The sequence below is a fragment of the Diadema antillarum genome, unplaced genomic scaffold (genome assembly GCF_040938485.1).
Source record: "Diadema antillarum isolate AM-2024a unplaced genomic scaffold, OU_Dant_1.0 seq00000778_RagTag, whole genome shotgun sequence".
Lineage (NCBI taxonomy): Eukaryota > Metazoa > Echinodermata > Echinoidea > Diadematoida > Diadematidae > Diadema > Diadema antillarum.
Genome location: NW_027271666.1, coordinates 1,771,290 through 1,796,215, shown reverse-complemented (window position 1 = coordinate 1,796,215; position 24,926 = coordinate 1,771,290). Strand labels below are relative to the sequence as shown.

Genomic DNA, 24,926 nt, shown 5'->3' with positions numbered 1-24,926 from the left:
ACAATTCCTGGCAACTCTTTTACAAAGAAACAAGCTACAGGTGCAACCCAGCAGCAAGATACCCTGACAACGTCGTAGACATTGAAACTGAAAACCTTAGTAGAAAGTGATGTTGCTGAAATACAAAAAAGAAGAAGAAAGGTTTCTGTTTATAAAAAAAAAATAATAATCTTGAAAGCATAACTTACTGCTGTCAGAGAGGTCTAAGACATGTTTTGATGCATAAAATAAATTAACAGGAGAGGGTTTGAATGGAATCTCACATGTACATCACATTGCTAGAACATGTTTAGATATCTGTTAAAAAAAGAAAGAAAGAAGAATTTTGATAGCATAACTTACTGCTGGCAGAATTTGGGGTCTAAGATATGTGTTGATGCATAAAATAAATTAACAGGAGAGGGTTGGAATGGAATCTCACATGTACATCACATTGCTAGAACATGTCTTCCTTATGTTCCTCCAATGCTTAAACTCAGCAAATACCAGGTAGTTAAACTGCACCCCACTAGTTTATAATTCTCAATGTTGATCATACTGATAGACAGACAGACAGACAGACAGACATATTTTCAGAATTTATATGAATAACAATTGGAGTGGCTATGTTCTTATATTTTGTGTGCTGGTTATGTGGGTTTTGGCACTGGTCCTGCTTTCATAACATGTATGGTTGCAAGTCCAGACCAGCCTGCGAATAATGCCCTCGTGTGCAATAGTTCATTTTACAAGGCTAGGGATGATTTGCCCAAGGAATACTATGCTACGATGTTTAACACCACAGACTCTTGAGAAAGACCCCTCCAGGACTGGCAGCAAAGAACCAACAATCTATTAACCCATATCATCCCAGATGCGGAATATCCCATAGTGGGCACAAATGCCCTCAGAGGCCACAAACGGGATATCCCATCCTAGTACAAGTAGTTGAAAAAGCAGTGATGCAGCTGCTAGTCAGAACTACGTTGAATGCTACATTCATTGAATGAATTGAAAGCCAGTGATTCATAATGTAAATAAAGACAATTTACTTCTCATTAAAATGATACATAACATGTCCATGTTACATTTTTTGTTTGCCAATACAAAGCAGTTGTTTTGAGAGTTGCCAGTTCGAATGCGCTCATGTGGAAAAGTGGCTGGCCTCCTGAGGCATTTGTGCGTGCACATATCCTGGCCTGCTCTGAGTTAAACTTGGAACGAACACTAAACATTTCTCCAGTGTCAGAAGTCCAGCTTTCTGTCCGAGAGCGAGGAAGCGCAGGAAAAGGCACCGGCTGCGGCACTTCGCGCTGCAAGCTTGGCGGGGTCCTCCTGGGAGCGACTCACTGTCTCCGACAGGTTGGGAGGTAGATGCAGCTTCTGCCAGATTTGGAGAAAGGAAGATGGGAAATGGAATGTGAGATGAGCGGAAGAAACTCTGGATCCAGCATACAAAAAAAAATTATCCTTCCCAATGCAAATCATGGAATGACACTGAAAAAATGTATGTGATTTATGCATACAGCATTGCTTCCAAATTACATTAACTTCATATTCACAAATGGTCAACCTCATCTTAGTCGACCTCACACAAGTCAAAAAATCTGCCAAGTCACAGGAAAATTCTGTCCGTGACAGATATAGTCATATGTAGTAATTCTATTGCATAAGCAGAAATTTATGGAAAACAAAGGATATTCTCTGGTAACTTTGGATTTGCCTTTGGATTCAACATAAGCAAGGTTGACTGTATAAATATTGGAACATTTATGACATTCTCACAAACCCATACCAGTGGACCTACTTTCCAAAAAGGATGTGAGATAGTTTGATCATCAACATCTATGTTTAGCAAGAATCAATACCCTCTACCTAGTTTCAAGCACATAAAACACAAGAAATGATCGACAGAAAGAACTGCATGCTTGGTCAAACGGGGACAACCAACCCAGAAAACAGTATGAAGGGGAATTAATGAAGACACTAATGTATTCTCACTATCTCATAAATGGAGCAGCTTCTAACTTACTCACAAAAGTCTGACATTCCTGGCTTACAGATGAATATCTTACGTTTCTTTATAAGAATGTTTCAATGGTCTTACCTCTATCGTGAGCTTTTTCCTGCGCAGTTTGAAGGCAAGATCTACTGAGTCTGGTAAACAGGCCGTCAGGGAGTTCAGCCGTGGTAACTTTCGAATGTGAAACAGCCCTGGCAAACACACATTTGAAGTAAATGTTTGATTAATTGGGAAAGGCACCTCTCCTCCAAATATTAACATCAACAAATTAGTCTTGAATTCAACATTCAGATACATGGATGACTATTTAAGACCAGAAAAGACCAGACAGGCATCAAATGTAGAATTGAAAGATAGTTTGATTTCAACTTCATACCTTTTTTCCAAGGGCATTAGGACAGAATAATTGAATCTAATGAGTACATAGTGTCATATATATATATATATACTGTATATATACACCGATGTAAATATTTTTTATATAGTACTAAACGCTACATCACGAGTCAAGTCAGGTATTGTAATACAGTCAACCACAGCATGGCAGTCCAAGGGTTTAGTCCATGATAGAAATTAACTGATCTTTTGTACATTGTTGAACTGAGGTATATGTAACTGGATGAAATATTTTGACATAGTTACCACAAGGACCTTGGAATAGATGAATATGGGGTGGTGGGGAGGGTAGTATGGGATTCAGAGGCATTCATATTCTAGCAATTTGGGGTAAGTTGGAACATTGACACTCCCATTCAAGAACCTTCTTATATTACCATGATATTCCTTGTAGGCAGGGTTGGTCTCCATGTCAGAACCAGCGAATGATTCCAGCAGGACTGCCGAGTCACACAACCTCTCTACCTTCCGAACTGTGCTTCCATCCTTTGGGGGGAGGGATGGGGAGAGGGGGGAGGGGAGAGGGGGAGGGGGAAGGAGAAAAGGGAAAAAAAGAGTAAGAAGATAACAACCATTCAAGGCTGACAAAAAGGCTACAAGGACAAACTGAGAGCAAGGAGAGCAGTACACCCTCAGAACACAAACCCTTCGGGGCAATATCCACAAATAATGACCAGTCAATATTTTCTCACTGTATTGTGATGTAATTATGCAAATTGACCATAAATCTTCTTCCTTGCCCATTGAAATTCATAAATTTCATGCCGATGCTTCATTCAATGATGTTAAAGGTTGAATCTTCATTATTTGAAATACCTGAATATTGAGGTAAGGAACTGTCTTCTCCAAATTAGACACATTAGACAAACTGCTACACACATTGCATCCCATAAAATTTGAAGTAATATTCAATTGCTTTTAAAAGGGATGGTATAGTTTTGGTTGAGATGAGGATTTATGTTTTAACTTTTGCGGGATAATTAGAAACCACTTCAAAATATTAAAGAGCACACACTTCTAAATGATATTCAAAACAAAGCCAAATAAAGCGGTCTTAATAAAAGGTGGGTCAAACCTTTTAATAGACATCTTCGTTTTTTAATATCTCGGCCATTTCAAATTTTCATCAAATAAACTCTGAATTCCTTTACAAATAGAAGAGTAGGTTCTTGAATATTTCATATACATAGTTTCTAATTATCTCACAGAAAGTCAAAACCTGAATCCCCATCTCAACCAAAACTATAGGCCTACCATCCCTTCAAAATAATCATTAAGGAAGAACATATCTGAACATTTGTACATTGTATATTGAATTGCCGAATAAATAATAATAATAATAATAATAATAACATATTGATCAAATTTGATATTCATGATTAAAACCAATGTGACTTCAAATACCCCCGAATGATTCTGGAATGCTCACCTACAAATCCATCAGGATTTCAATACATCTACAACGACTACCTGGTATTCATATTTGGGCTTTTGTTTGGTATGTGCGTACATGCTTTATTGCCTTTACTTTTAAAACAAATCCTAATAAAGGTGGCTCCTGTTATAACAAAGTCCCCAGGACTGGCAGTTTTCTTTCGTTACACTGAAAATTTGTTAGGAGCAGAACAATAAATAATATAAAGATATATACATAAAATCTTGGGACCTGAATTTTCACTTCATTGTAACAAGAGTCCCATTATAACAGTGTTTGTTGTAATGGTAGTCAACTGTAACTAAATTTCATTAATGTAGCAAAAAAAGGTGCTGAAATTTGATATAAAGATATATAAATAGAATGTTTGATTTCAAATGAATTTAACTTAAATTAAAGTTTGATTAATTTCAAATGAATTTAACTTAAATTAAAGTTTGATTAATTTCAAACTTGTGCTTCCTACTTCTAAAAACAAAAAACAAAACAAAACAAAAAGACAACAAGTTAATTATAATACCTGGAACAGGTGTGTTGGCATGGTAACCACACATGCTGCCAATGAGACTCTCAGGAGACCCCGCAGAGCATGGAGAAATCTGCATAAATCTACACATGCCTGGCCATCGCCATGACTACCAGAGCTCCCGCCCACCTCCCACAGAGGAGAAGCCAGGGAGTGGAGACCAATCCGTAAAACACTGCGATCTGTGCTACTCTGTTTATTGAGGGTGAGATTGAGGATAAAAACTAAGAATTAGTTTGGCAACAGCTGTCATAACTTCTCGTAAATTTTGCTTATATCTTAATAATGACTGATGTCAACAGAAAATAAATCACATGACAAATTTTCACCTGTGCCTGGTCATGCACAAGGAACAGTTCAATGATAGCCACTGTTGCAATCAGCCTTAATTCAGGCATAATGATGCAGTGGCGGATCCAGGCAGGGACGCACTGGGCGCGTGCATCCCCCTCCTTTAATTTGTTTTTTGTTAAAACAAAAGAAATAAAAAGAAAAAATGGGAGTGGGGTGCATGTACCCCCCTTTGATTTTGTAAAGGCACCCCCTCTTTATGGAATTCCTGGATCCGCCCGTGATGCACTCGTAAAAGCTTGCTAGGTGTCAGCACGCTAGTGTGTAATAATGTGATCAATCATTGTTCAATCCATGAAACATGGGCATGCTTACACATATGCATGTGATTCACACAAAATGTCAAAGAACCTGAATATAGTGGCATATAGAGGCCACTCTTTTCACCTCCCTAAGTGGCTGCTATAGACAGAATTGACTGTACAGCACATCCAAAAAAAAAATACAATATCAGACTTCTGCATTGATAACTTTCAGTATGATTGAACAGTCTGAATGCTATTTCGGGGTCTAGAATATAATGTTCATCTTACGAATATTTTGCAGAAAACCCCATTCAATTTGGTTCAGTGGTCACAGAGAAATGTGGATTGTTGTAAAGCATGTCATGGGTCTGTTTCTTTCAAGTTAAGCACTTGGATGCTCTTGAAACTGCATATTACTGTGTGAACACAACTGGACAGGACATGGAGGGAAGGGATTCCTGACATGCTTTACAAAGATCCTCAAATCTCTTTGACCACTGAAGCAAATCATATATATATATATATATATATATATATATTTTTTTTTTTTTTTTTTTTTTTTTTTTTAAGATCTGGGAAATAAGTTACAGTTTCGTAACTTGACATTGTTTGGATGGATTCACTATTATCAAAGTTATCATTGTGGAGGGTTCCATTGTTATTCTTTTTTTGTTGTTGTTGTTGAGAAAATACAATATTTCTAGGAAAACATTGTAATATCACCTGTGCCTTGACAGCAGCTGGGGTGAGACTGTATCCACCTTCCTCTATAGCCTTCTCCAGGTCACCAAACAAACTCCGGTAGGCTGGGTTCAGGGAAATGCCCTCAAATCTGAGAGAAGAGAATCAATGAATATATGTTGTATTCTCTTAATACTGGAGTAGATATCACCCACAGAAGTGGCATTATGTGTGCTAAAAGGAAAAAGCGGTTCAACTCTCACTAAAACTGCTCAACTCACACACTTCATGGTGGGAAGCTGTCCACAATACTCCTGGGGCTTTCTCCACAGCAAATTAAGTTGCGAAGGCAGCATGATTATAACAATATCGATAAGCAAAATATAATAAAACAAGGAAAAGTAGAAATTACGCGGTGAGTAATATATGTCCCCGCCGGAAGTAGCATTTTTAAACAAAATGTACAATACAGGTCAACAATCAAGGTCAAAGGTCAAAGAAGTCAAAGGTCAAAATTCTGTATAGAAGTTTCGAAGCCCTCACCTAGTGCCATCACATAAAGCAAACGGAATCGAAATCGGGTTAGAAATGGCGAAGGAGTAGCATTTTGTAGCCAATGTAAAATATAGGTAAAAAATCAAGGTCAAAGAAGTCAAAGGTCAAAATTCTGTGTACAAGTTTTGAAGCCCTCACCTAGTGCCATCACATAAAGCAAACGGAATCGAAATCGGGTTAGAAATGGCGAAGGAGTAGCATTTTGTAACCAAAGTACAACATAGGTCAAAAATCAAGGTCAAAGGTCAAAGAAGTCAAAGGTCAACATTCTGTGTAGAAGTTTTGAAGCCCTCACCTAGTGCCATCACATAAAGCAAACGGAATCGAAATCGGCTTAGAAATGGCAAAGGAGTAGCATATTGTAGCCAATGTACAATATAGGTCAAAAATCAAGGTCAAAGGTCAAAGAAGTCAAAGATCAAAATTCTGCGTACAAGTTTTGAAGCCGTCACCTAGTGCCATCACATAAAGCAAACAGAATCGAAATCGGGTTAGAAATGGCGAAGGAGTAGCATTTTGTAGCAAAATGTACAATATAGGTCAAAAATCAAGGTCAAAGGTCAAAAAAGTCAAAGGTCAAAATTCTGTGTACAAGTTTTGAAGCCCTCACCTAGTGCCATCACATAAAGCAAATGGAATCGAAATTGGGTTAGAAATGGCGAAGGAGTAGCATTTTGTAGCAAAATGTAAAATATAGGTCAAAGGTCAAGGTCAAAGGTCACAACTGAAATTCTATGTAGAAGTTTCAAAGCTCCCATGTAGTGCTATCATATAAAGCAAACAGAATCAAAATTGGCTCATAAATGACAGAGAAGTAGCAAATTGAAGACTGATCACACACGGACGCACACACGGACGCACACACGGACACACGGACGCACGGACACATGGACACACACACGTACGGAGCCCGTTTCATAGTCCCCTGCTCGAACTCATTCGGCGGGGACAAAAACAACCCCTCAAAAAGCAGTGTCTGGGATATTTTAGGGTTGGGTTGGTTATGTCAATCTGTACGACAATTTTTTATTGGAGGGGGGTATAAAATCCAGTTTACACTGCACTGCCTCGATGGCTTACAGTCCTAAGCTGTTACATTGCTCATACTGTCAAGGCTGACAGAGAATGCAATCTATGAGGAACAAAGTAGAATCGACTGATAAATTTGGCATGATTACTAGAATCTCTCCAAGGTCTGCCGGCACTGTATGATCTAAGATGGCTCCATGACATTTGCTCCTGCGACAATTGCTCCCATGAAATTTCTGCACACTAAGCCAGTTATAAATTCTATCCACAAATATAACCCTATCCCTAATCCTAATCCTCATATCAAACTAAACCTAAAATCCTATCAAATTCCTAACACTAAGTCCTTTTTAGAAAATACCACCGCAGCAATTTTTGCAGGAGCAAATGTTGTGTCACCGATGTAGACACCTAGACAGGCTGGCTGGCAGTATTAAAGGGGAAATCCAGTCCAAATATAAGTTAGTCTGATAAAAAGGAGTAAAATATTACGAGTTCAACAGTAAATCTTGATCGAAATCGGGTGAAAAATAAGGAAGTTATGACATTTTGAAGTTTCGCTTATTTTTCAGGAAACAGTTCTTGAACGGTCAATATGAATATGCAAATGCCAAAGTGAGCATGTCATACCCTCACAACTTGCCATATAGTTTGTACATAAAATTTTGGAATTTCTAGCTTTTCATTCAAACCCAATTATGCCTGAGGCTCAAATCCTGGTATATCTAAGTGATCACTATTATAAAGTTATTAATGTTTTAGACTTCCATGACAGAAACATTGAATTTTTGTCATTTTTTATACACGATCAATGGAAAATTGTGAGGGTATGACATGGTCAGCTCACTCATTTGCATATAGATTCATATCCACTGTACAAGAACTGTTTTGCAGATATAAGCAAAACTTCAAAATTTCATAACTTCCTTATTTTTCATCCGATTTCAGTCAAAGTCTTACAGTTAAATTTGTAAGGTTTTACTCTTTTTTTTTATCAGACTCAACTTATTTTTGGACTAGATTTCCCCTTTAAAGAGGAAGAGATAAACGCTCACTCGGAGTCCGTTGCTTGGCCTAGTCCCGTCTGGAGGTGGAAGCAGGCGCAGTTTGCCGCCCCCAACCTCCCTTCCTCCATGGTCCGACTGACATCGTAGCTGTGCCCGAACTGGTTCGAGGGATCCACAATCTGACAAGAATGTCAAATGCAGAAAACCATGGAAGCATCATTTCTACAATCGTGCATCATATCAAAATATTGGCCCTGTCACATAAAAATGAAGACATGTAGGTCTGACACCAAACACCACAGTGAAACAAACTACATGTGTGACTTGATGAAAGTCAAGGTCCATATAATATCTATGCCTTGTTCCATAAAGAGGAAACCATGCCGCATGGCCTTGGTATACATCTGACGAAAACAGATCAAGCCTTCTTTACTTCAGTGTGTCCTTTTATAGTCTTTTTGGTCTTGCTGTTCTTTGAAGATGAGAACACAAAATCATTCAACATATGGAATAAACTCTTAATTGCCCAACATCGATATAAATAAGCACAGCATCAATCAGTGTTTTACTTGTAGCTACATAGGGCAATTTGTAAGTCAGTTGCAGTAAAAACATCCTGACACACGCATTTCCTTAATTTGAATAAAACACTAATTAATTCTGTGCCTACTTACATCAATGTAGGGCAATTTGTTAATCAGTTGCAATGTAAACAACCTGGCACAAGAGTTTTGTTAATTTGAATAAATCTACAGTTTATAAGTTCCGTAAACATCTCAAGTAAGTTACTAACCTGGTGCTGTGGAAGATGTTGATATCTCCACGCAATTTTCATCTGCTCCCCTGTCCCTGCTGGAGTTCGTTCACCCTGAGCCGAGGGGTTTGACTTGCCTCCACTAGCCTGGTTCTGGTCATCCTCTAGAGGGCGTGGTAACCTCTATCAAAAATAAAACATGTTAGGAAGACTTTTGCATCATTCAAAGAAGTCAATACTTGCAGATCCTCCAGAATTATCCCCTATTGTTGCATTACAATGCCAAGCTCATATAATACTAATAAGGGCCTATATTCTCTATCAATATTAAACCTATTTGGGGATTCGAAAGTGTCGACTATAATCCTCAATGATGAAAATAAAAAATCACATAGAATGGTAAACATCATGCTTATGAAGTGAAAGACTATAGCCGCATCCACCATTCATGAATTAACGTTTTTTGCATCACAATGTCAAAGTCAAGTTTATTTAGATGTTTCAACAACAACAAAAATCAACAGTGACAAGAATGTGACCCCTGGCTTCTATGTGTATGGACCTATTGTGGCACATTGTACTGTGGGATTAAAAAGACTTAAGTTTCTCTTCACATACTGCTCACATACATCGCTCAGGGAAAATTGTTACAATGTTTAAAAAGAATTGAAAAAATAATAAGTGAAGTCAATATTTGGATCATGACATGGATCGCAATAATTAACACTTTTGTTGTGTGTGTCCCTGAACACAAATTAATGTTTTTTGAATTGCATTGTTAAACTAGAGTTTCAAAAACGTTAAATTCAGGGTGTGTGTGAACAACACTTACACACATAGAAATATACGTTTGCAAGGTGAAAATGTCAGAAGTTTCCATTTGCTGCATGCAAAGCAAATGACTTTACCTTCAGCAACTTTTTTGGCTGCTCCTCTGCACTAGCTACCATCAGTCCATGGCCACTCATTATGCCTTCAGCCAGAAAATAGCGGAGCAGTAAATTGGCATAGCTGCCAAATGTGTCTTCCTCTGGAATTGGACAGAGCAAAGAAATGAAAACATTTTAGCGTTCTATCTATTTTTCTCTTTATCCATGTCTTTCCACGCCTCTCCCTCTCTCTTTGGTAAAAATATACATATTTGTATCTTTTGCTCACTGCCTTACATTATCATTATCAATGTAAACGAAGTGTATAGTATTATTTTCAGTGTAATAATTATTGATATGTATACAATTCTGAATTTTATTCGGAAGTTTGTGTTAGGTCTCAATTAACAGTTCTGAAACGCGCAATGAAACGTTTTCCTTTCTCCACCCCCTCCCTCTCCACTCCCTCCCTTTCTCTTTCTCTCTATCTCTCTTTTCTCCAACTTCACACTAGGCCCTACAACTCTCGTGGGTTTTATGTACATTATATACATGTACAGTGAGCAAAATTGTTATGCATCTGATTTCAGTACTGGCGTTGGTTTGATTTGATTTGTTTGTTTTTCGCATGTTTTCTTAATCAAGTATCTGTAAGATTTTTCTTTTTTTGAATAGATACATGTGTGGAGGTACATGACTTGACTATTCTTATGAGGTTCCATCTCCATGTGCAATATTGTATCCCTGATATTTATTGTTCAATATCTTGTATTTTTCTTCATATTCCTATGTTCTCACATTTACTAATGTAAAATATCTGTAATTCAGCCTGAGGGCTGCAAGAGATGTTGCCAAATAAAAATACCTTTTCATTCATAATATCATTCATTCATTCATCATTAACATACTATTATATTAAAATACATACATATTTACCTCTTTGTGTCACTAGTTGCAATATACAGGTAATCACAGACCTCCCAATCTTTCTGACTGAAAAATAGGGATGATTTGGATCAAGAGTAGGAAAGAAAGAGCAGTTCCAATTGAAAAGTGTAGAAACATTGTCCAGAAAAATAGGAAAGTCCTATTGAAACAAGAGCTGAAAATGGTTAAAATTCTGATTCTTTCCTGCAACTTCAAAATAGTTGGGAGGTCTGAAATCAATTAATGCTGCAATAAAATTTATGCTCTATTGAACATTCCATATCAATGGAAAAGCTAATCAATAACGACAACAGGTCATCTTTACTTAAAAAATTAATCTGCAATGTGCCATTTTGCATATTGGAGTAGGCCTATACAGACAACCATCTATTTGCAGATCTCCAAAGAGAATGCCATTACATTAGATGTTTTTCTTATGTAAAGTCACTGCTGGTCTACCGTTTTTCGACATCTAATTTTTCAAAGTTTTATCAAGTACACGTATCTCATGTGCTCCTCCTCCTCCTTCTTTTATGACATTGCACTTCTTCCGTTGTTAATGACATTTTATTTATCTTTGAAAGTTTTAACAAACTTGTGTCTTATATGTTTCCCCTCCTCCTCCTTAGTCCTTCTTCTTCTTGACAATGAACCTGAACATTGCACATTGAACATTGAACATTTTATTTATTATTTCATGACATCACTTACCCACAAGGAGAACAGTACCAACTGCTAGTCCACCACCTGGATATTAAATGAATGTAAACAAAGTGATTGAAGTTAGCATAGGCCTAATTCAAAATTGACATTTCTCTCATGATTTTGAGGAATAATTTGGGGACAAAAAAGACATAACAAATCATTGCCTTTCTAAATTCTATTAATTTCTAGTGGAAAAGTGAGCAAAGAAAATGGGATTCCATCGGGATTCGAACCCGAGACCTCCGGATTGCTAGACCGGTGCTCTACCGACTGAGCTATAGAAAGCCCTAGTGCAGTGTTCGTCCCAGAAACCCTTAATTCTCAATGCTCGGGTGGTCAGAAGCTATAGCAGTGTGTTTGTGTGTGACACACACGCACACACTTGAACCTGGCATAAACCCGAAGGATAATTCAACTTGGGGATAAATGCGAGGGATCACCGAAGTGATGCAGCTTTTTGAGTTTGTAACAAATAAAGACAGAATAAACTGACCAGAAAGAATATAAATTATTAGTGGAAAAGTGAGCAAAGAAAATGGGATTCCATCGGGATTCGAACCCGAGACCTCCGGATTGCTAGACCGGTGCTCTACCGACTGAGCTATAGAAAGCCCTAGTGCAGTGTTCGTCCCAGAAACCCTTAATTCTCAATGCTCGGGTGGTCAGAAGCTATAGCAGTGTGTTTGTGTGTGACACACACGCACACACTTGAACCTGGCATAAACCCGAAGGATAATTCAACTTGGGGATAAATGCGAGGGATCACCGAAGTGATGCAGCTTTTTGAGTTTGTAACAAATAAAGACAGAATAAACTGACCAGAAAGAATATAAATTATTAGTGGAAAAGTGAGCAAAGAAAATGGGATTCCATCGGGATTCGAACCCGAGACCTCCGGATTGCTAGACCGGTGCTCTACCGACTGAGCTATAGAAAGCCCTAGTGCAGTGTTCGTCCCAGAAACCCTTAATTCTCAATGCTCGGGTGGTCAGAAGCTATAGCAGTGTGTTTGTGTGTGACACACACGCACACACTTGAACCTGGCATAAACCCGAAGGATAATTCAACTTGGGGATAAATGCGAGGGATCACCGAAGTGATGCAGCTTTTTGAGTTTGTAACAAATAAAGACAGAATAAACTGACCAGAAAGAATATAAATTATTAGTGGAAAAGTGAGCAAAGAAAATGGGATTCCATCGGGATTCGAACCCGAGACCTCCGGATTGCTAGACCGGTGCTCTACCGACTGAGCTATAGAAAGCCCTAGTGCAGTGTTCGTCCCAGAAACCCTTAATTCTCAATGCTCGGGTGGTCAGAAGCTATAGCAGTGTGTTTGTGTGTGACACACACGCACACACTTGAACCTGGCATAAACCCGAAGGATAATTCAACTTGGGGATAAATGCGAGGGATCACCGAAGTGATGCAGCTTTTTGAGTTTGTAACAAATAAAGACAGAATAAACTGACCAGAAAGAATATAAATTATTAGTGGAAAAGTGAGCAAAGAAAATGGGATTCCATCAGGATTCGAACCCGAGACCTCCGGATTGCTAGACCGGTGCTCTACCGACTGAGCTATAGAAAGCCCTAGTGCAGTGTTCGTCCCAGAAACCCTTAATTCTCAATGCTCGGGTGGTCAGAAGCTATAGCAGTGTGTTTGTGTGTGACACACACGCACACACTTGAACCTGGCATAAACCCGAAGGATAATTCAACTTGGGGATAAATGCGAGGGATCACCGAAGTGATGCAGCTTTTTGAGTTTGTAACAAATAAAGACAGAATAAACTGACCAGAAAGAATATAAATTATTAGTGGAAAAGTGAGCAAAGAAAATGGGATTCCATCGGGATTCGAACCCGAGACCTCCGGATTGCTAGACCGGTGCTCTACCGACTGAGCTATAGAAAGCCCTAGAACACGTTATAACAGTTCAGTTAGTAAGTCTATTCCTCGTCGACCACCCATCTTTTAGATCGACGACGTGGGTTCCACCTCCCTGGGCCCTGTTTTATCAAAAGATAAAATCAATTTTAAATTTCCTTAACACACAGCCTGCCACAGACTTATCATAGCAATCAACTTTATATAGACTAGTCAATTACTCTTCATTAAAACAGGGCCCTGCTGATGATACAACTCACAAGTCAGTGTACAGCTATTAGATCTGTGTACGGTACGTCGTCGCCGCGCTGAACACAAGTGTCGCTGCGCTGCCGCTCGCTGCTGCTACGCCAGGCCGCGTGTTTTTTTTAGACGGCACAGATTGGGGAAACTAAAAATTTATCGGGGACACTATCCCTAAACCTAACCCTAATCCTAATCCTAACCCTAACCATCAAACCCTAACCCTAACCCTAACCCTAACCCTAACCCCAACCCTAACCATAACCATAACCATAACCATAACCAAAAACCCTAACCCAACGTTTTTCCCATAGGTTTAACACGCGCCATGCCCCAATCTGTGCCGTCTTAAAGACCTAATAAAATGCTTGCAAAATGTTTTAATATGCAAAAGAAATGTAAAATATATGTATGATTATCAATGTAAATAGGTTGTCAGTGTCGTTCCGGTTTTTATCGCTTCTAGAAACTCCCCCAAATATCACATTTTTGGAGGACCCCGTTGCAGCTTTTGCGAAAAAGATAGTCACGTGACCAACACCCCTGAACCGATTGATGACGTATAAGCACGGAGTTGTGCTCAGTTAGCAGACGCCGCTCAGCACAAGCACTCAGATTACTACTGTAGCTTGGTACACGCGCGTACACGATAGCTAGCCCGGCCAGGCCCGGGCCCCGCGGGATGTGCGCTCCCCATCGACCCACTGACTGTCGACATGTACGCATTACCACGTACATTATCACTAAGTTAGCTTGCACAGATACCTGGTACCTCGAGCATAATGTCTTCCCCTATATGGGTTAACTTCGACATCGATGATGATGATGAAGACTGCAGCTCTGACGATAGCGGAGAAGAAGAGGAGGCACATGAAGTTGAAGGGGAAGATGGGGAGGGAGAGGCAACCGATGAACCAGAACGTTATCGTGGGGCTGCACCTTTAATACCGATATGAACCAGCTGCATCTCCCCCGCTGCCAGTGCAAGAGCGTATGAACATGGCACCAAGCCCGAGAATAGACCTCACGGAAACGATCGCCTGGGAAATACAGAGTGGTATGTCTGGTATGCCCCCATATAGTTTAACGTTAGAAAGGATATACTGTATTCTACATGATTGACATTGTAAGTTGTAACTGTTTGTCTAGTAAGTAGAAGAACAGGCCCAGCTCGCTCACAAAGTGAGCGGCTACTCCGGCCGCAGCAAGCAAGCGGGAGCGTCCCGGCCGTGGCCTGGCCCGTCGGCCGGCGCTTACAATATAAACTACCAGTAGTACTTAGTCTAGTAGTAGATCTAGTAGCAGTCTACTAGTAGTTATAGTAGTCTACTAGTACCGGTAGTAGTAGTCTACTAGTACTACTACTAACACTGCTAGTAGTAGTACTATTACCACTACGGCTCTAGGTCTAGTAGACTAGTAAGTAGTAATAGCAGAATCTTTGGTAGTAGTACAGAGGCTACACTCTAACGCCTAACGGTTAGGGGGATATGTTGTTACAGGGTGGGTCGTGGCTCAAAAAAAAAAAAAAAAAAAAAAAAAAAAAAAGGCCTAACCAGTTTCCCATAGTCAGTTTCTGCAACATTTGTTATCAGTAATTTAGATGCACCATTTTCTAAGAAAAACGATACCAAGAATTATCGTCAATTTTGGTCGAGTAGTTTTTGTTTTATGCTAAAAATCATACTGTGGAAGGAAGCCCAAACGCCGTGCTTATCTACCGATGAATGCCACGGTGGGGCTGGATTCACGAGTAGGTCTAGGCCTATAAAGCAGGCGAGTCGCCGTAGTATTAGTACAAACACGCAGTGGTGGTGGGGCTATCGTGAAATAGGCCCCACCGCAGTGCGCGTGCACCGTACCCGTGCGTTTATAGCAAGCAAGGGTAGGTCCTCCTAGGATTTAGGGTTAGGTAGGGTTGTATTTATGGTTAAATTGGCCGTTAAATTAGTCGAGGGCCATATTATGAAGTCATTTTCGCCGCATTCACGAGTATTTACTGTGGAAGGCAGCCCCACCGCCGTGCTTACCTACCGAGATGAACGCCACACGGTGGGGCTGAAACAGGCGAGTCGCCGTAACGCTAGTATTACTATTAGTACAGACACGCAGTGGTGGGGCCTATTTCACGAGTTTGCCGAAAATAATGGATATCCAAGCGTACCACAGTTGTAATCTGTATTATTGGCAGTATTAAATCCGATACAGTTCATTAAATATTCTTTTGTCTAAAGGCTTAGCCAATGACAATAGTGCAGCGCAGCACCTGCTATGCGCTCGCTAGCTCGCTCCCCCGCCAGCGCTAGCCAGTGCAGCCGCCGGCCGGCTGTCGCTGCGCTGCGCTAGCATAGCCTTGCCAGCTCGCTGGCTAGAGGCTACGGCTAGACTGGTCGTGAACGACTCCGTTCTTAGACGTCATCACAATTTAGAAGTGATAGTGCGCCGCATGCGGCGAAAGTATAGCAAGTTTTCCAAAACCGAGGAAATTGCATCCATTATGTTAACAAATATAGAACAAAATTCAGAACAGTAAAAAACCCCGCACAACCATAGAATTACTTAGAATTTAACATTTAATATTATTACATCATTGAGAAAAAAATGCCTAAACCAGAGACTCCAACCCCAAGCACCTTCTAATCTGGAGATTCTCCCGCCCGAAACCCCTAGCAAACGGGAGACTCCAAGTTGATGTGTGCGAAGCGCGAAGTTCCTAGGATTCTAGGTGTTCTCTGTTGCTATCTAAGGCTTATTTTTTCAACATACGATAGAAATAAGTAAGAAATCCTTTCCACCGGGAGACACAGAGTCAGGGCGGGAGGAATCAAATCTCAAACGGGAGAACGGGAGATTGTGCAAAAATGGGCTTTCGGCGGGAGATCTCCCGTCGAAAACGGGAGAGTTGGAGTCTCTGCTAAACCATTTTATTAGGTCTTTAAAAAAAAACGCCGCCGGGCCGCGGCCGTGCTATCTAGAAGTAGGCACGGCACGGCGGCAGACGCTGTGGCCTGTGCTGTCACTTGTTAGACTGGTCTCTACTACTACAGCTCCACATGAAACAAGTTTGCTTCGTTATTCCACTCATATGTTACCTAATAGATGGTCCAGTGATGGGACGCCGGTTGACACAAGAAGCTGGCCATTGTGAAGTGAAGGTCTTGTACCTCTGACAGCTATGGTTTTGGGTTTCGACTTTCTCTGGAAGCTAGTTTTGAGTGCCTCCATGGGCGCGGCCATATTGAAAATGTGCTTTATTCTAGTCTTCTTCGAGCCTGATCTAGACATCAATAAACAGTCAAGCTATCTATAAATCATTCGACAAAAGTGTAGATTGTATTTTTACGCTAAAATTAATCATTTTTTTTATTTCTTTGATTTAAAGATACCAGAAAATCTATCTTGTTACGTCAATGAAACAATTTACCTGAAGATCATATTTTCAGAAATCAAAGAGGTCTTAAATGAGGCTACTAGAATCAACGCTCGAACCAGCTGCAGTCCCGTTAGCTGCATGCTATAGTGCTCGCTGCAGTTTCGGTCAGAAAAACACGGGCGGCTCTGCGGGTACAATCGGATGTGATGTGGTGGGACGATGGTTGCATCATCTTCGATCTCGCGCGACTAAAAAATAACTGATGAAGACCCAGCTCCTTAGACTGTGGTGAGCTGATGATTTTTGACAAATTTCTTTTCCAGGACGTTGCTATGCTATTGTCGACTGTAAGGTATAAATGATTCAAAGTAAACGTGTAATAATCACACAACAAAACAACTACGTAGTCAATTTACAATCTATAATTAATGGAAGCCGTTTATGTTCCTTTTATTGTTTGCCTTATTCAGTATCTACAGGGCTGGACTAAACTGTAACTGTAAACTGAATCCAAACTTTTCTTTCTTCTTGCAGGAAGAATCTCACACACAGTGTTTTTGATGACTCAGAAGACATAACTATCTGTCAGGTTTATCCTTGACCTTACCGCCTCGGAAGGTACTAGATGATTCTCCTGACACTAGACGAGTAAACAGGATGGCAGCTAAACTTTTCGGAAGAGTTGTCAAGTATTCTGTACTGTTCTACTGTGGGGCTTACTGCGTCTCCGAGTACGTCTTTGACTTCACTCTGGTAAGACAATGACCATCAAAACAAAGATCATTGCAAGGTCTAGTATAATTTGTTTAATTTTTTTGTTTGTTTGTTTGTTTGTTTGTTTTTTATTCGTTGCGGTGGGGGGGGGGGGGGGGAGGGTGGGGGAAGGAGGTAATATTTTTAGTTATTGACCTGTGGCATGGATTGATGAAAATTAAGCTGGTCTTCTTGGATTGAAGATGTTGAAAGCTGTGAATTTAGAATTGTTCAAACATTGTTCCTTTTATTTTTCTTTCTTTTAAATTACAATTCCCATGTGTGTCTCCCCCCCCCCCCCTCTCTCTCTCTCAGTTTTCATGAAAGTTCAGAGCTAGTGTACTGTAAAATGGGGTATATTCGCATACATGTTCATTTTGTGAAATTCGCAGAATTAAAGTGAATGCGAAAGTTCTTGTCTACACTTTATGCACTGAATGTTAGAGGCAACTCACAAAAATTTCATGCCGCAAAAATATCATGTTTTTCAGTAAATCAAATATCCAATAATACCAATGCTGCACATTCAATAGATGGGAGAACAACAACAAAAAAATCTTACGGTACTAGGTTCTCTTAAAGAAAGACTTCTGTGTTGATATTGTACTTCTGCCATGATGGAGTGATCATGTTCTTTTTGTTTTTGTTTTGTTTTTGTTTCTTGACAGTGCACAGGTCCGTCCATGCGTCCCACAATCCAGGAGGAAGACATTGTTCTTACAGAGCACATCAGCACCAGGTTTTTCTTCAATGTCAAAAGGTATTCAGTGATCCTGGTTTGTTCCCTATAAGGGCAATTCCATGGGAATGTGGACATGGCACTAAAATTTCAACTTTATCATATTGCAAAAGAATTACTCATTATGTATTACCCATATATTGAAGTTAAAGAAACTCAAAGAATTATATCAATCGGTCAAATATTTCCCGAGAAACAGCTACAAATGTCGAAGACAATTTTTCAGTCATCCAAATTGCTAAAATGCATGCGCAACTTGATATAATTTTTTTTAATAGAAAAATTCTGCTAGCACTTCAATTAATTTATTTTAAAGAAGCAAATTGGTTCTACTTCAGTCTCCCATGAGGAAATTTTTATGCCACCTTCAAAAAATTCTAATCACCACATGAAAGTTCAGCCCTTGAGCCATGTAACGCGAGTTACCGAAACAAGAAATATTTTTCATTCTGAAGGAAGCAGTGGAGGTAATTTGTTGGGAATCATAATTTTCTAAATTCATCACACCCCGATACTGTACACAGGATGTTGACTTGAATAAACACTGTTATCACATTAAAAAATGTCAATGAAAAGTGTAACGCGAGTTACCATGTAACGCGAGTTACCGGCATGTAACGCGAGTTACCAACTATAAACACAAGTTTCCCCCAACATAAGCAAATTTTAGCACTTAATTGAGCTAGACTGTGGTGTAAACAATCAAATGCAGTGCTATACACACTGTGCTGGACTGAAACAAAGGAGGGCAGCCTAATAAACTGTGATTAGCATCAAGGCCACTGATCACATGCCACATTGAAGAGTCTAGCCTGGCTTTCACTGCATACCGGTACTGTACATGTATCCAGCAGTGAATGAGACCATTAGATTTATCTTTTGAATTTCCTGCATCAGTATTACAGAATTTTTATTACAGAATGCTATAAAGCACAGCAAGTGTTAGTTCTAATCCTTGTTCGGTGGTCTACTGAAGATGACACCTGTCCGGAGATCAGGAGGTTGTGGGTTCGAATCCTGCTCAAGTAGGGTGTATGCCCATAATTTTTTATCATGGCTACTGATAAAACACTGATCAATTCAGTGAGCTTATTAACATTGATGTAGGGCAATTTGTCAATCAGTTGCAATGAAAACATCTCAACGGAAGAATTTCATGAATTTGAATAATTACGCAGTACCCACTGCATGTTATAAGGATTAGAACCAGCACTTGCTGTCGGGCGAAAGCACGGTGGTCTAGTGGAGATGACACCTGTCCGGTGATCAGGAGGTCGTAAGTTTGAATACTGCTTGAGTATGTACGCCCATGACTTTTTTATCATGGCTACTACTAAAACACTGATCAATTCAGTGCTTATTTACGTCGATGTAGGGTAATAAGCCAGTTCGTATACACTGTAGCTCATGTACACATTTTCCTCAGTTGGTTCGGCACTTCACTTGTTTTCAAAGCAGCATAATGCATAAGCTTGCATGACATAACAATTTATGGAACTTCTGTTCAAAAAAAAGAATGAACTTGCATTTAGATCAGGGGATCAGAATACTCCAATCAGTTTATAATTTAGCAGGCATCCATTTCATTGTTTTGTATTGAATGCAGTAACAGCTTATTTCCGTTTATATTGCAAAATACCATTCTTGCTGTCAGGTGGATGTGCTGGCAAGCATCATTTAGATACGGATCGCATGAATAATCATCGCATCACAGATGCTTATGTCAGTGAATTTACAAACCAAAATGCCTGTTCGTACAAATGATCTTTTTTTGTTCATGCACAAAGTGGAATTACGAACTGGTCTTTTTGTCAATCAGTTGCAAAGAAATGTACTAGTTTTCACTCCTCACAAAGATATTGAATTTTTGAAAGATTGTAAGCTGTTTCGTAAACTTGTATATACAAAGGGTTTGATACTTTTATGTTTTTTTTTAAAGACTTTCAACATTTTTCATCTTCACACTCTGAAACTTACAATGTAATAATACACCTATATCATCTAGTATATATTCAAACATATTCAAGGTCTCTATGAGGAGTGAAGCTCTTATTAGTCTTAAACACACTCTTCTATTGGGTTTATTAGTAAAATATTTGTTTAACATTTATTCGTTTTACTATCTACACAAATAAGCATCTCTCAGATTATTCAACACAAGATTCAGTGCCATCAGAACAATTGTATGTCATCAATTTGTGTCACCCTGTGTTAGTGGACATAATGTAACGCGAGTTACCGTAACGCGAGTTACCGACATAAAGGCTCCCTACGTTTTTCCAGGTCATTGTTACTCAACTTTGATATTGTTAATTTATGAGTCCTCACCCACTATCAATTCAAGGTAGGAAAACTTTTATCAAGATTGTCTAGTATGAGGAGACTTTCCAAAAAGAGGTCTTCATAGAATTGACCATGTCCTTTTTGTGTAACGCAAGTTACTGAAATTAAATGATTCAAGAATTACAACATGTTTGTCCTTTATTTTTCTTTTTGGATTCATTTAGTTGGTGTATGTCTACTTAACCCATGATGAAACTAGAAATGTCGCTATGGCGACTGGTATGCCTCCGCCATAATGCATGATTCTCCTAATAGGTCTAGATAGTTCATGTGGACAATGTGTGATTACATTTTCACAAAACTGGCAAAATATTGAAATGACAAGTTTGTCACAAATGTGTTGAATGTTCACCTTCCTTGACCTTGGTTTAATTGGATGAATAGGAGAGCATGTATTTGGGGATTTAAGGACTTTAACTTGACTTTGACCCATTCATACATTTAATGCAATGAGTAATTTTCATGGTACCGGTATGGAGAAAAAGTGCAATTTCTGTACTGAATAGTATTTGTTACCATGTTCATCTGGCCTTTGACCCTAAAATTCATAAGATAATCACTTTCAGGAAGAACATGCATAGATATGCAGTAAGTTTCACGATAAATTGAGCCACTTCCGAGATATGGAGGAAAAAGTTAGTTCAGCACTTTCACTTGATCTTTGACCTTTTGACCTTTGAGGCAATAAAAAAAAGAAAAAGAAAAAAAAACTCTCCAGAGAATTTCTATTAGGTTACACATGCATACACCAAGTGTAAAAAAAAGAATACTAATCCTGCTGGCATTGCATGAACATGAGGGAAAAAGTAAAATTTTGAAGTGTTGCACTTGACCTTTGACCCCTGACCTTTGACCCCATGAACCCTACATTCTCTAGATAATCACTGCCAGTCAGTACATGTATATACTATGTTCCATGAAGATACCTTGAACAATTTTCCAATTTACAGAGAAAAAAAAGAAGTTTTAATACTTTTACTCGACCTTTTGACCTTTGACCTTTGACCTCATGACCCAAACTTTCACCAGAGAATCTAAACTGGGTAATACATGTATACACTAAGTTTCAAGAAAATATCTTCAGGCATTGCATAGATAGGGTGGAAATAGTGAAATTGTATGTATTTGACCTTGACCTTTTGACCTTTGACCTTGAGCATGTGCACCCAAAAGTTGATAGGCACAACTTCACCCCCTAATACACATACATGCCAAGTTTCATTAAGATACCTCAACAGCTTTTGATAGTTACCTTGTCCACAAAATTCATTACGGACGGACGGAAAGACGGACGGACGGACGGAAGGACGGACAGACGGACAGACGGACGGACAACCCGAAAACATAATGCCTCCGGCACCACTTCGTGGCGGAGGCATAAAAAGTAACTTGTAGATCCTACCAATTACAAAGATATTGGCACATTATCCCAAAAATGTACCCATTATTTGTAACGCGAGTTACCGTGGAATTGCCCATAAGGAATTTACCTCACTCTACCAGCAACCACAACTTTCCCACCTTCTCACCTGATTTAGGGCATCCTCCTTCCTTAAAAGCCAACCTTCCCAAGGTCCTCGTCTACCTATGTCCTCCATCTTCTTCAGTTGTCCTCGCTTTGGGTGTTCATTCACATTAAACTCCAGCACTTTTCTCGTACTATGATCATCATCCTTCCTCAACACATGCCCATGCCACCACACTCCATTCACCCTTACCAGATCTTCAACATAATGTTTCAACCCTGGCATCTCCATCATGTTCTCATGCAGCCTTTTTTAATCCATTCATATTTTCACACCACACATCACTCTCATTATTTCACTTTGCATCAATCATTGCAGACATCCCACAAAGTTTCTCTGCCCAAGGAGTTTTTATCAATTTCTTCCCAATTTGACTGCCTTGGATCTCTTTCGTTTCTTGCAGGGGTGACATAGTGATCTTCAAATCCCCTTCAGACCCAAGACAATTCCTCTGCAAAAGGGTGGTTGCCATGGAGTTTGACGAGATCCCCACGGATACCTCCTGGAAGTTTCTGAAGACTACCAAATATGTGAGTCTGTAACTGCTGGCGCTCATGACTATGATGACAGCAGTGCTCTTTTTTTTTCAAGATAAATGTAGAATGACTAATGAGGTTTCTCGTTTTAAAGGAAAAATCAGCATCTTGACATATATCCAAGGTACTTGCCTTGAACCTTTTGCAATGGTAGGAAAATGTATGAATTCCTCTGGATTTTTGTTTTTTAATTCTCATTTTGTTTTTAAATTTCTTGGTTTTTTTTTTTTCGAGATCCCACGAGGACATGTTTGGCTCCAGGGTGACAACACCGACAACTCCACTGACTCCAGAGTTTTTGGTCCCGTGCCTTTTGGCCTCATTCGGGGAAGAGCCATTTTCAGAGTGAGTATTTTTTCCCAATAGTTAAGTAATATATATGGCTGATGATGAGCTTCTTTCAACACTGATTGACACTAATGACAGCCTTTCTCCTATAGCAAGATGCCAGAAATGACCTCCTAATGTTACTGTCAACCACCTTTGTTGTTTGTTTTTGTACTCGTGCACATTTAATCTTGCATAAGGCAACCTCTCACAAGTTAAAAAAATTAGCTGAGAAAATATTTTCCCTAGATGGATATAAACATACAGTGTAATTATATTAAAGGGGCATAGTCCCGGTAGTGTAGATGGCGCTGTTGATAAAACTGCCGATCACCGTTAGCATTGATACGAAGATTACCGAAGTTGAGCTGTCATCAAAAGTAAAGTGCGTAGGTGTTGCTAAGTAACGTTGCCTTCGTTGTCTTCTTTGCGCATCACGCAGTCTGTAGTAATGCCAGGATGCGTGAATATGTGCTTGTTATTATGACATCACAAAGAAGTTTGCTAAAGCTGTCATTCCCCTCAGCCGAATCATGAGCCGAACTATGATTGGACCACTGACTACAGTGAATCGGACTTCTTCGGACTCGGGGAAAGTGGGCCAAAGCGTAAGCGCCAAAGAGAAGTCGATAGCGTAGGTCTCTATAGGAAACTTGCGCCGTGCGCCCGCATACGCATTTGACTAAAACACCGGGACCATGCACCTTAAATTCCTTTGTTTAAGTAGAAAATGCCCTAAAGGGTTTTTTCCCGCCCCTTTGCATCCGTAGGTTTGGCCATGGACCAGTGTTGGGTGGCTGTGAAATGAAGTCTTGTCAAGTGGACTACATCAGGATTTACGTACTGACATAGGAAGGACTACACCCACCCACCCGTGGAGGAAGGGATCAGTCGGGCGTGGTCACCAGACCACTGGTCTAGTGTATTTCCTACGTGGCCAGAGTTGGAGAGAACTTAAATGCGGTGCACTCCCCTTGTAACAAACAGTCATCCATGAAAAATCTTGTTTTCAATATAACAAGAAAACGCTGGTCCTGAGGATTTCATTTTAAAGGGAGTTGCCAATATCAGATCACTGAGGGTTACAGCCCTATAGACTAAAGGTACGACAGACAAAAGGTCCCTGATTCTTTTATGAAGTACTGCACTCTGTGTGTGTGTGTGTGTGTGTGTTTGCGAGCATGTGGGTTGTAAAGCTCAAAGGCAAGCTACTTCTGACATGCACCAGATTCTTTGACGAAGTTTTAGAATGTGCCATGGGAGGGGGGGATGCATGTGTGTGGGTTCCATGACACTTGCTCCTGCGGCAATTGCTCCCATGAAATATCTGCACGCTAAGCCAAACATAAAACCTACACACAAACATAGCCCAAACCCTTATCCTAATCCTCCCATCAAACTATGCCTAAAACCCTATCACAACCCTAACCCCAAGTCTTTGGAGAAAATAAGACCAGTGCAATTGTCGCAGGAGCAAATGTTGTGTCGCCGGACAAGTGTTTCTCACAAATTTAAATCCAATATTTTACTGTAAAATTGTCTTATGTTATTGTTTTTATTTTTCCAGTTCAGCAACATGTAAGTTTATTGTTCTGAATATATTTATGGACTTGGGCGAGTACACTGTGCCATGTATTGAATTGACATTTAAAAAAATAACAATCAAAAGTGTATTACTGGTTGGTCACTTTGCTATCCACTCTACCTTCTTCCTTG

The 24,926-nt window shown here is 39.7% G+C and overlaps 2 protein-coding genes and 4 non-coding genes across 6 annotated transcripts; 1 reads left to right on the top strand and 5 right to left on the bottom strand.

Annotated features, from left to right (window-relative positions):
- Positions 1-1,224: 1,224 nt before the first annotated feature.
- LOC139738993 (elongator complex protein 4-like) lies at positions 1,225-16,850 on the bottom strand. The gene is made up of 10 exons (XM_071649609.1): positions 16,706-16,850; positions 11,489-11,524; positions 9,890-10,011; positions 9,021-9,164; positions 8,276-8,406; positions 5,679-5,787; positions 4,354-4,551; positions 2,776-2,884; positions 2,087-2,193; positions 1,225-1,362 (listed from the first exon to the last, which is right to left on the bottom strand). The coding sequence occupies exons 1-10, from the start codon at positions 16,848-16,850 to the stop codon at positions 1,225-1,227; spliced, it is 1,239 nt and encodes a 412-aa protein (XP_071505710.1).
- Positions 11,695-11,769, bottom strand: Trnaa-agc (transfer RNA alanine (anticodon AGC)). The gene has a single exon. It is a non-coding gene; the product is annotated as a tRNA-Ala (tRNA).
- On the bottom strand, positions 12,021-12,095 carry Trnaa-agc (transfer RNA alanine (anticodon AGC)). The gene has a single exon. It is a non-coding gene; the product is annotated as a tRNA-Ala (tRNA).
- Trnaa-agc (transfer RNA alanine (anticodon AGC)) lies at positions 12,347-12,421 on the bottom strand. The gene has a single exon. It is a non-coding gene; the product is annotated as a tRNA-Ala (tRNA).
- Positions 12,673-12,747, bottom strand: Trnaa-agc (transfer RNA alanine (anticodon AGC)). Its single transcript has one exon. It is a non-coding gene; the product is annotated as a tRNA-Ala (tRNA).
- A 332-nt stretch (positions 16,851-17,182) lies between the features above and the next one.
- Positions 17,183-24,013, top strand: LOC139738992 (mitochondrial inner membrane protease subunit 1-like). The gene is made up of 6 exons (XM_071649608.1): positions 17,183-17,274; positions 17,521-17,739; positions 18,408-18,499; positions 22,751-22,877; positions 23,118-23,228; positions 23,981-24,013. Exons 2-6 carry the CDS (start codon positions 17,644-17,646, stop codon positions 24,011-24,013), a joined length of 459 nt encoding a protein of 152 aa, XP_071505709.1. The 5' UTR covers positions 17,183-17,274; positions 17,521-17,643.
- Positions 24,014-24,926: the final 913 nt, after the last annotated feature.

Excerpts from the sequence above, each read along its gene's own strand:
- LOC139738993 (XM_071649609.1), bottom strand. The coding sequence starts at position 16,850 with ATGGCCGCGCCCATGGAGGCACTCAAAACTAGCTTCCAGAGAAAGTCG. Across the intron at positions 5,788-8,275 it reads GGCCAAGCAACGGACTCCGA|ATTTGAGGGCATTTCCCTGA; the intron begins GTGAGCGTTTAT and ends CTCTTCTCTCAG. Across the intron at positions 2,885-4,353 it reads TGCCAACACACCTGTTCCAG|GATGGAAGCACAGTTCGGAA; the intron begins GTATTATAATTA and ends CTCCCCCCAAAG.
- LOC139738992 (XM_071649608.1), top strand. The coding sequence starts at position 17,644 with ATGGCAGCTAAACTTTTCGGAAGAGTTGTCAAGTATTCTGTACTGTTC. Across the intron at positions 18,500-22,750 it reads TTTTTCTTCAATGTCAAAAG|GGGTGACATAGTGATCTTCA; the intron begins GTATTCAGTGAT and ends CGTTTCTTGCAG. Across the intron at positions 23,229-23,980 it reads GGGGAAGAGCCATTTTCAGA|GTTTGGCCATGGACCAGTGT; the intron begins GTGAGTATTTTT and ends TTGCATCCGTAG.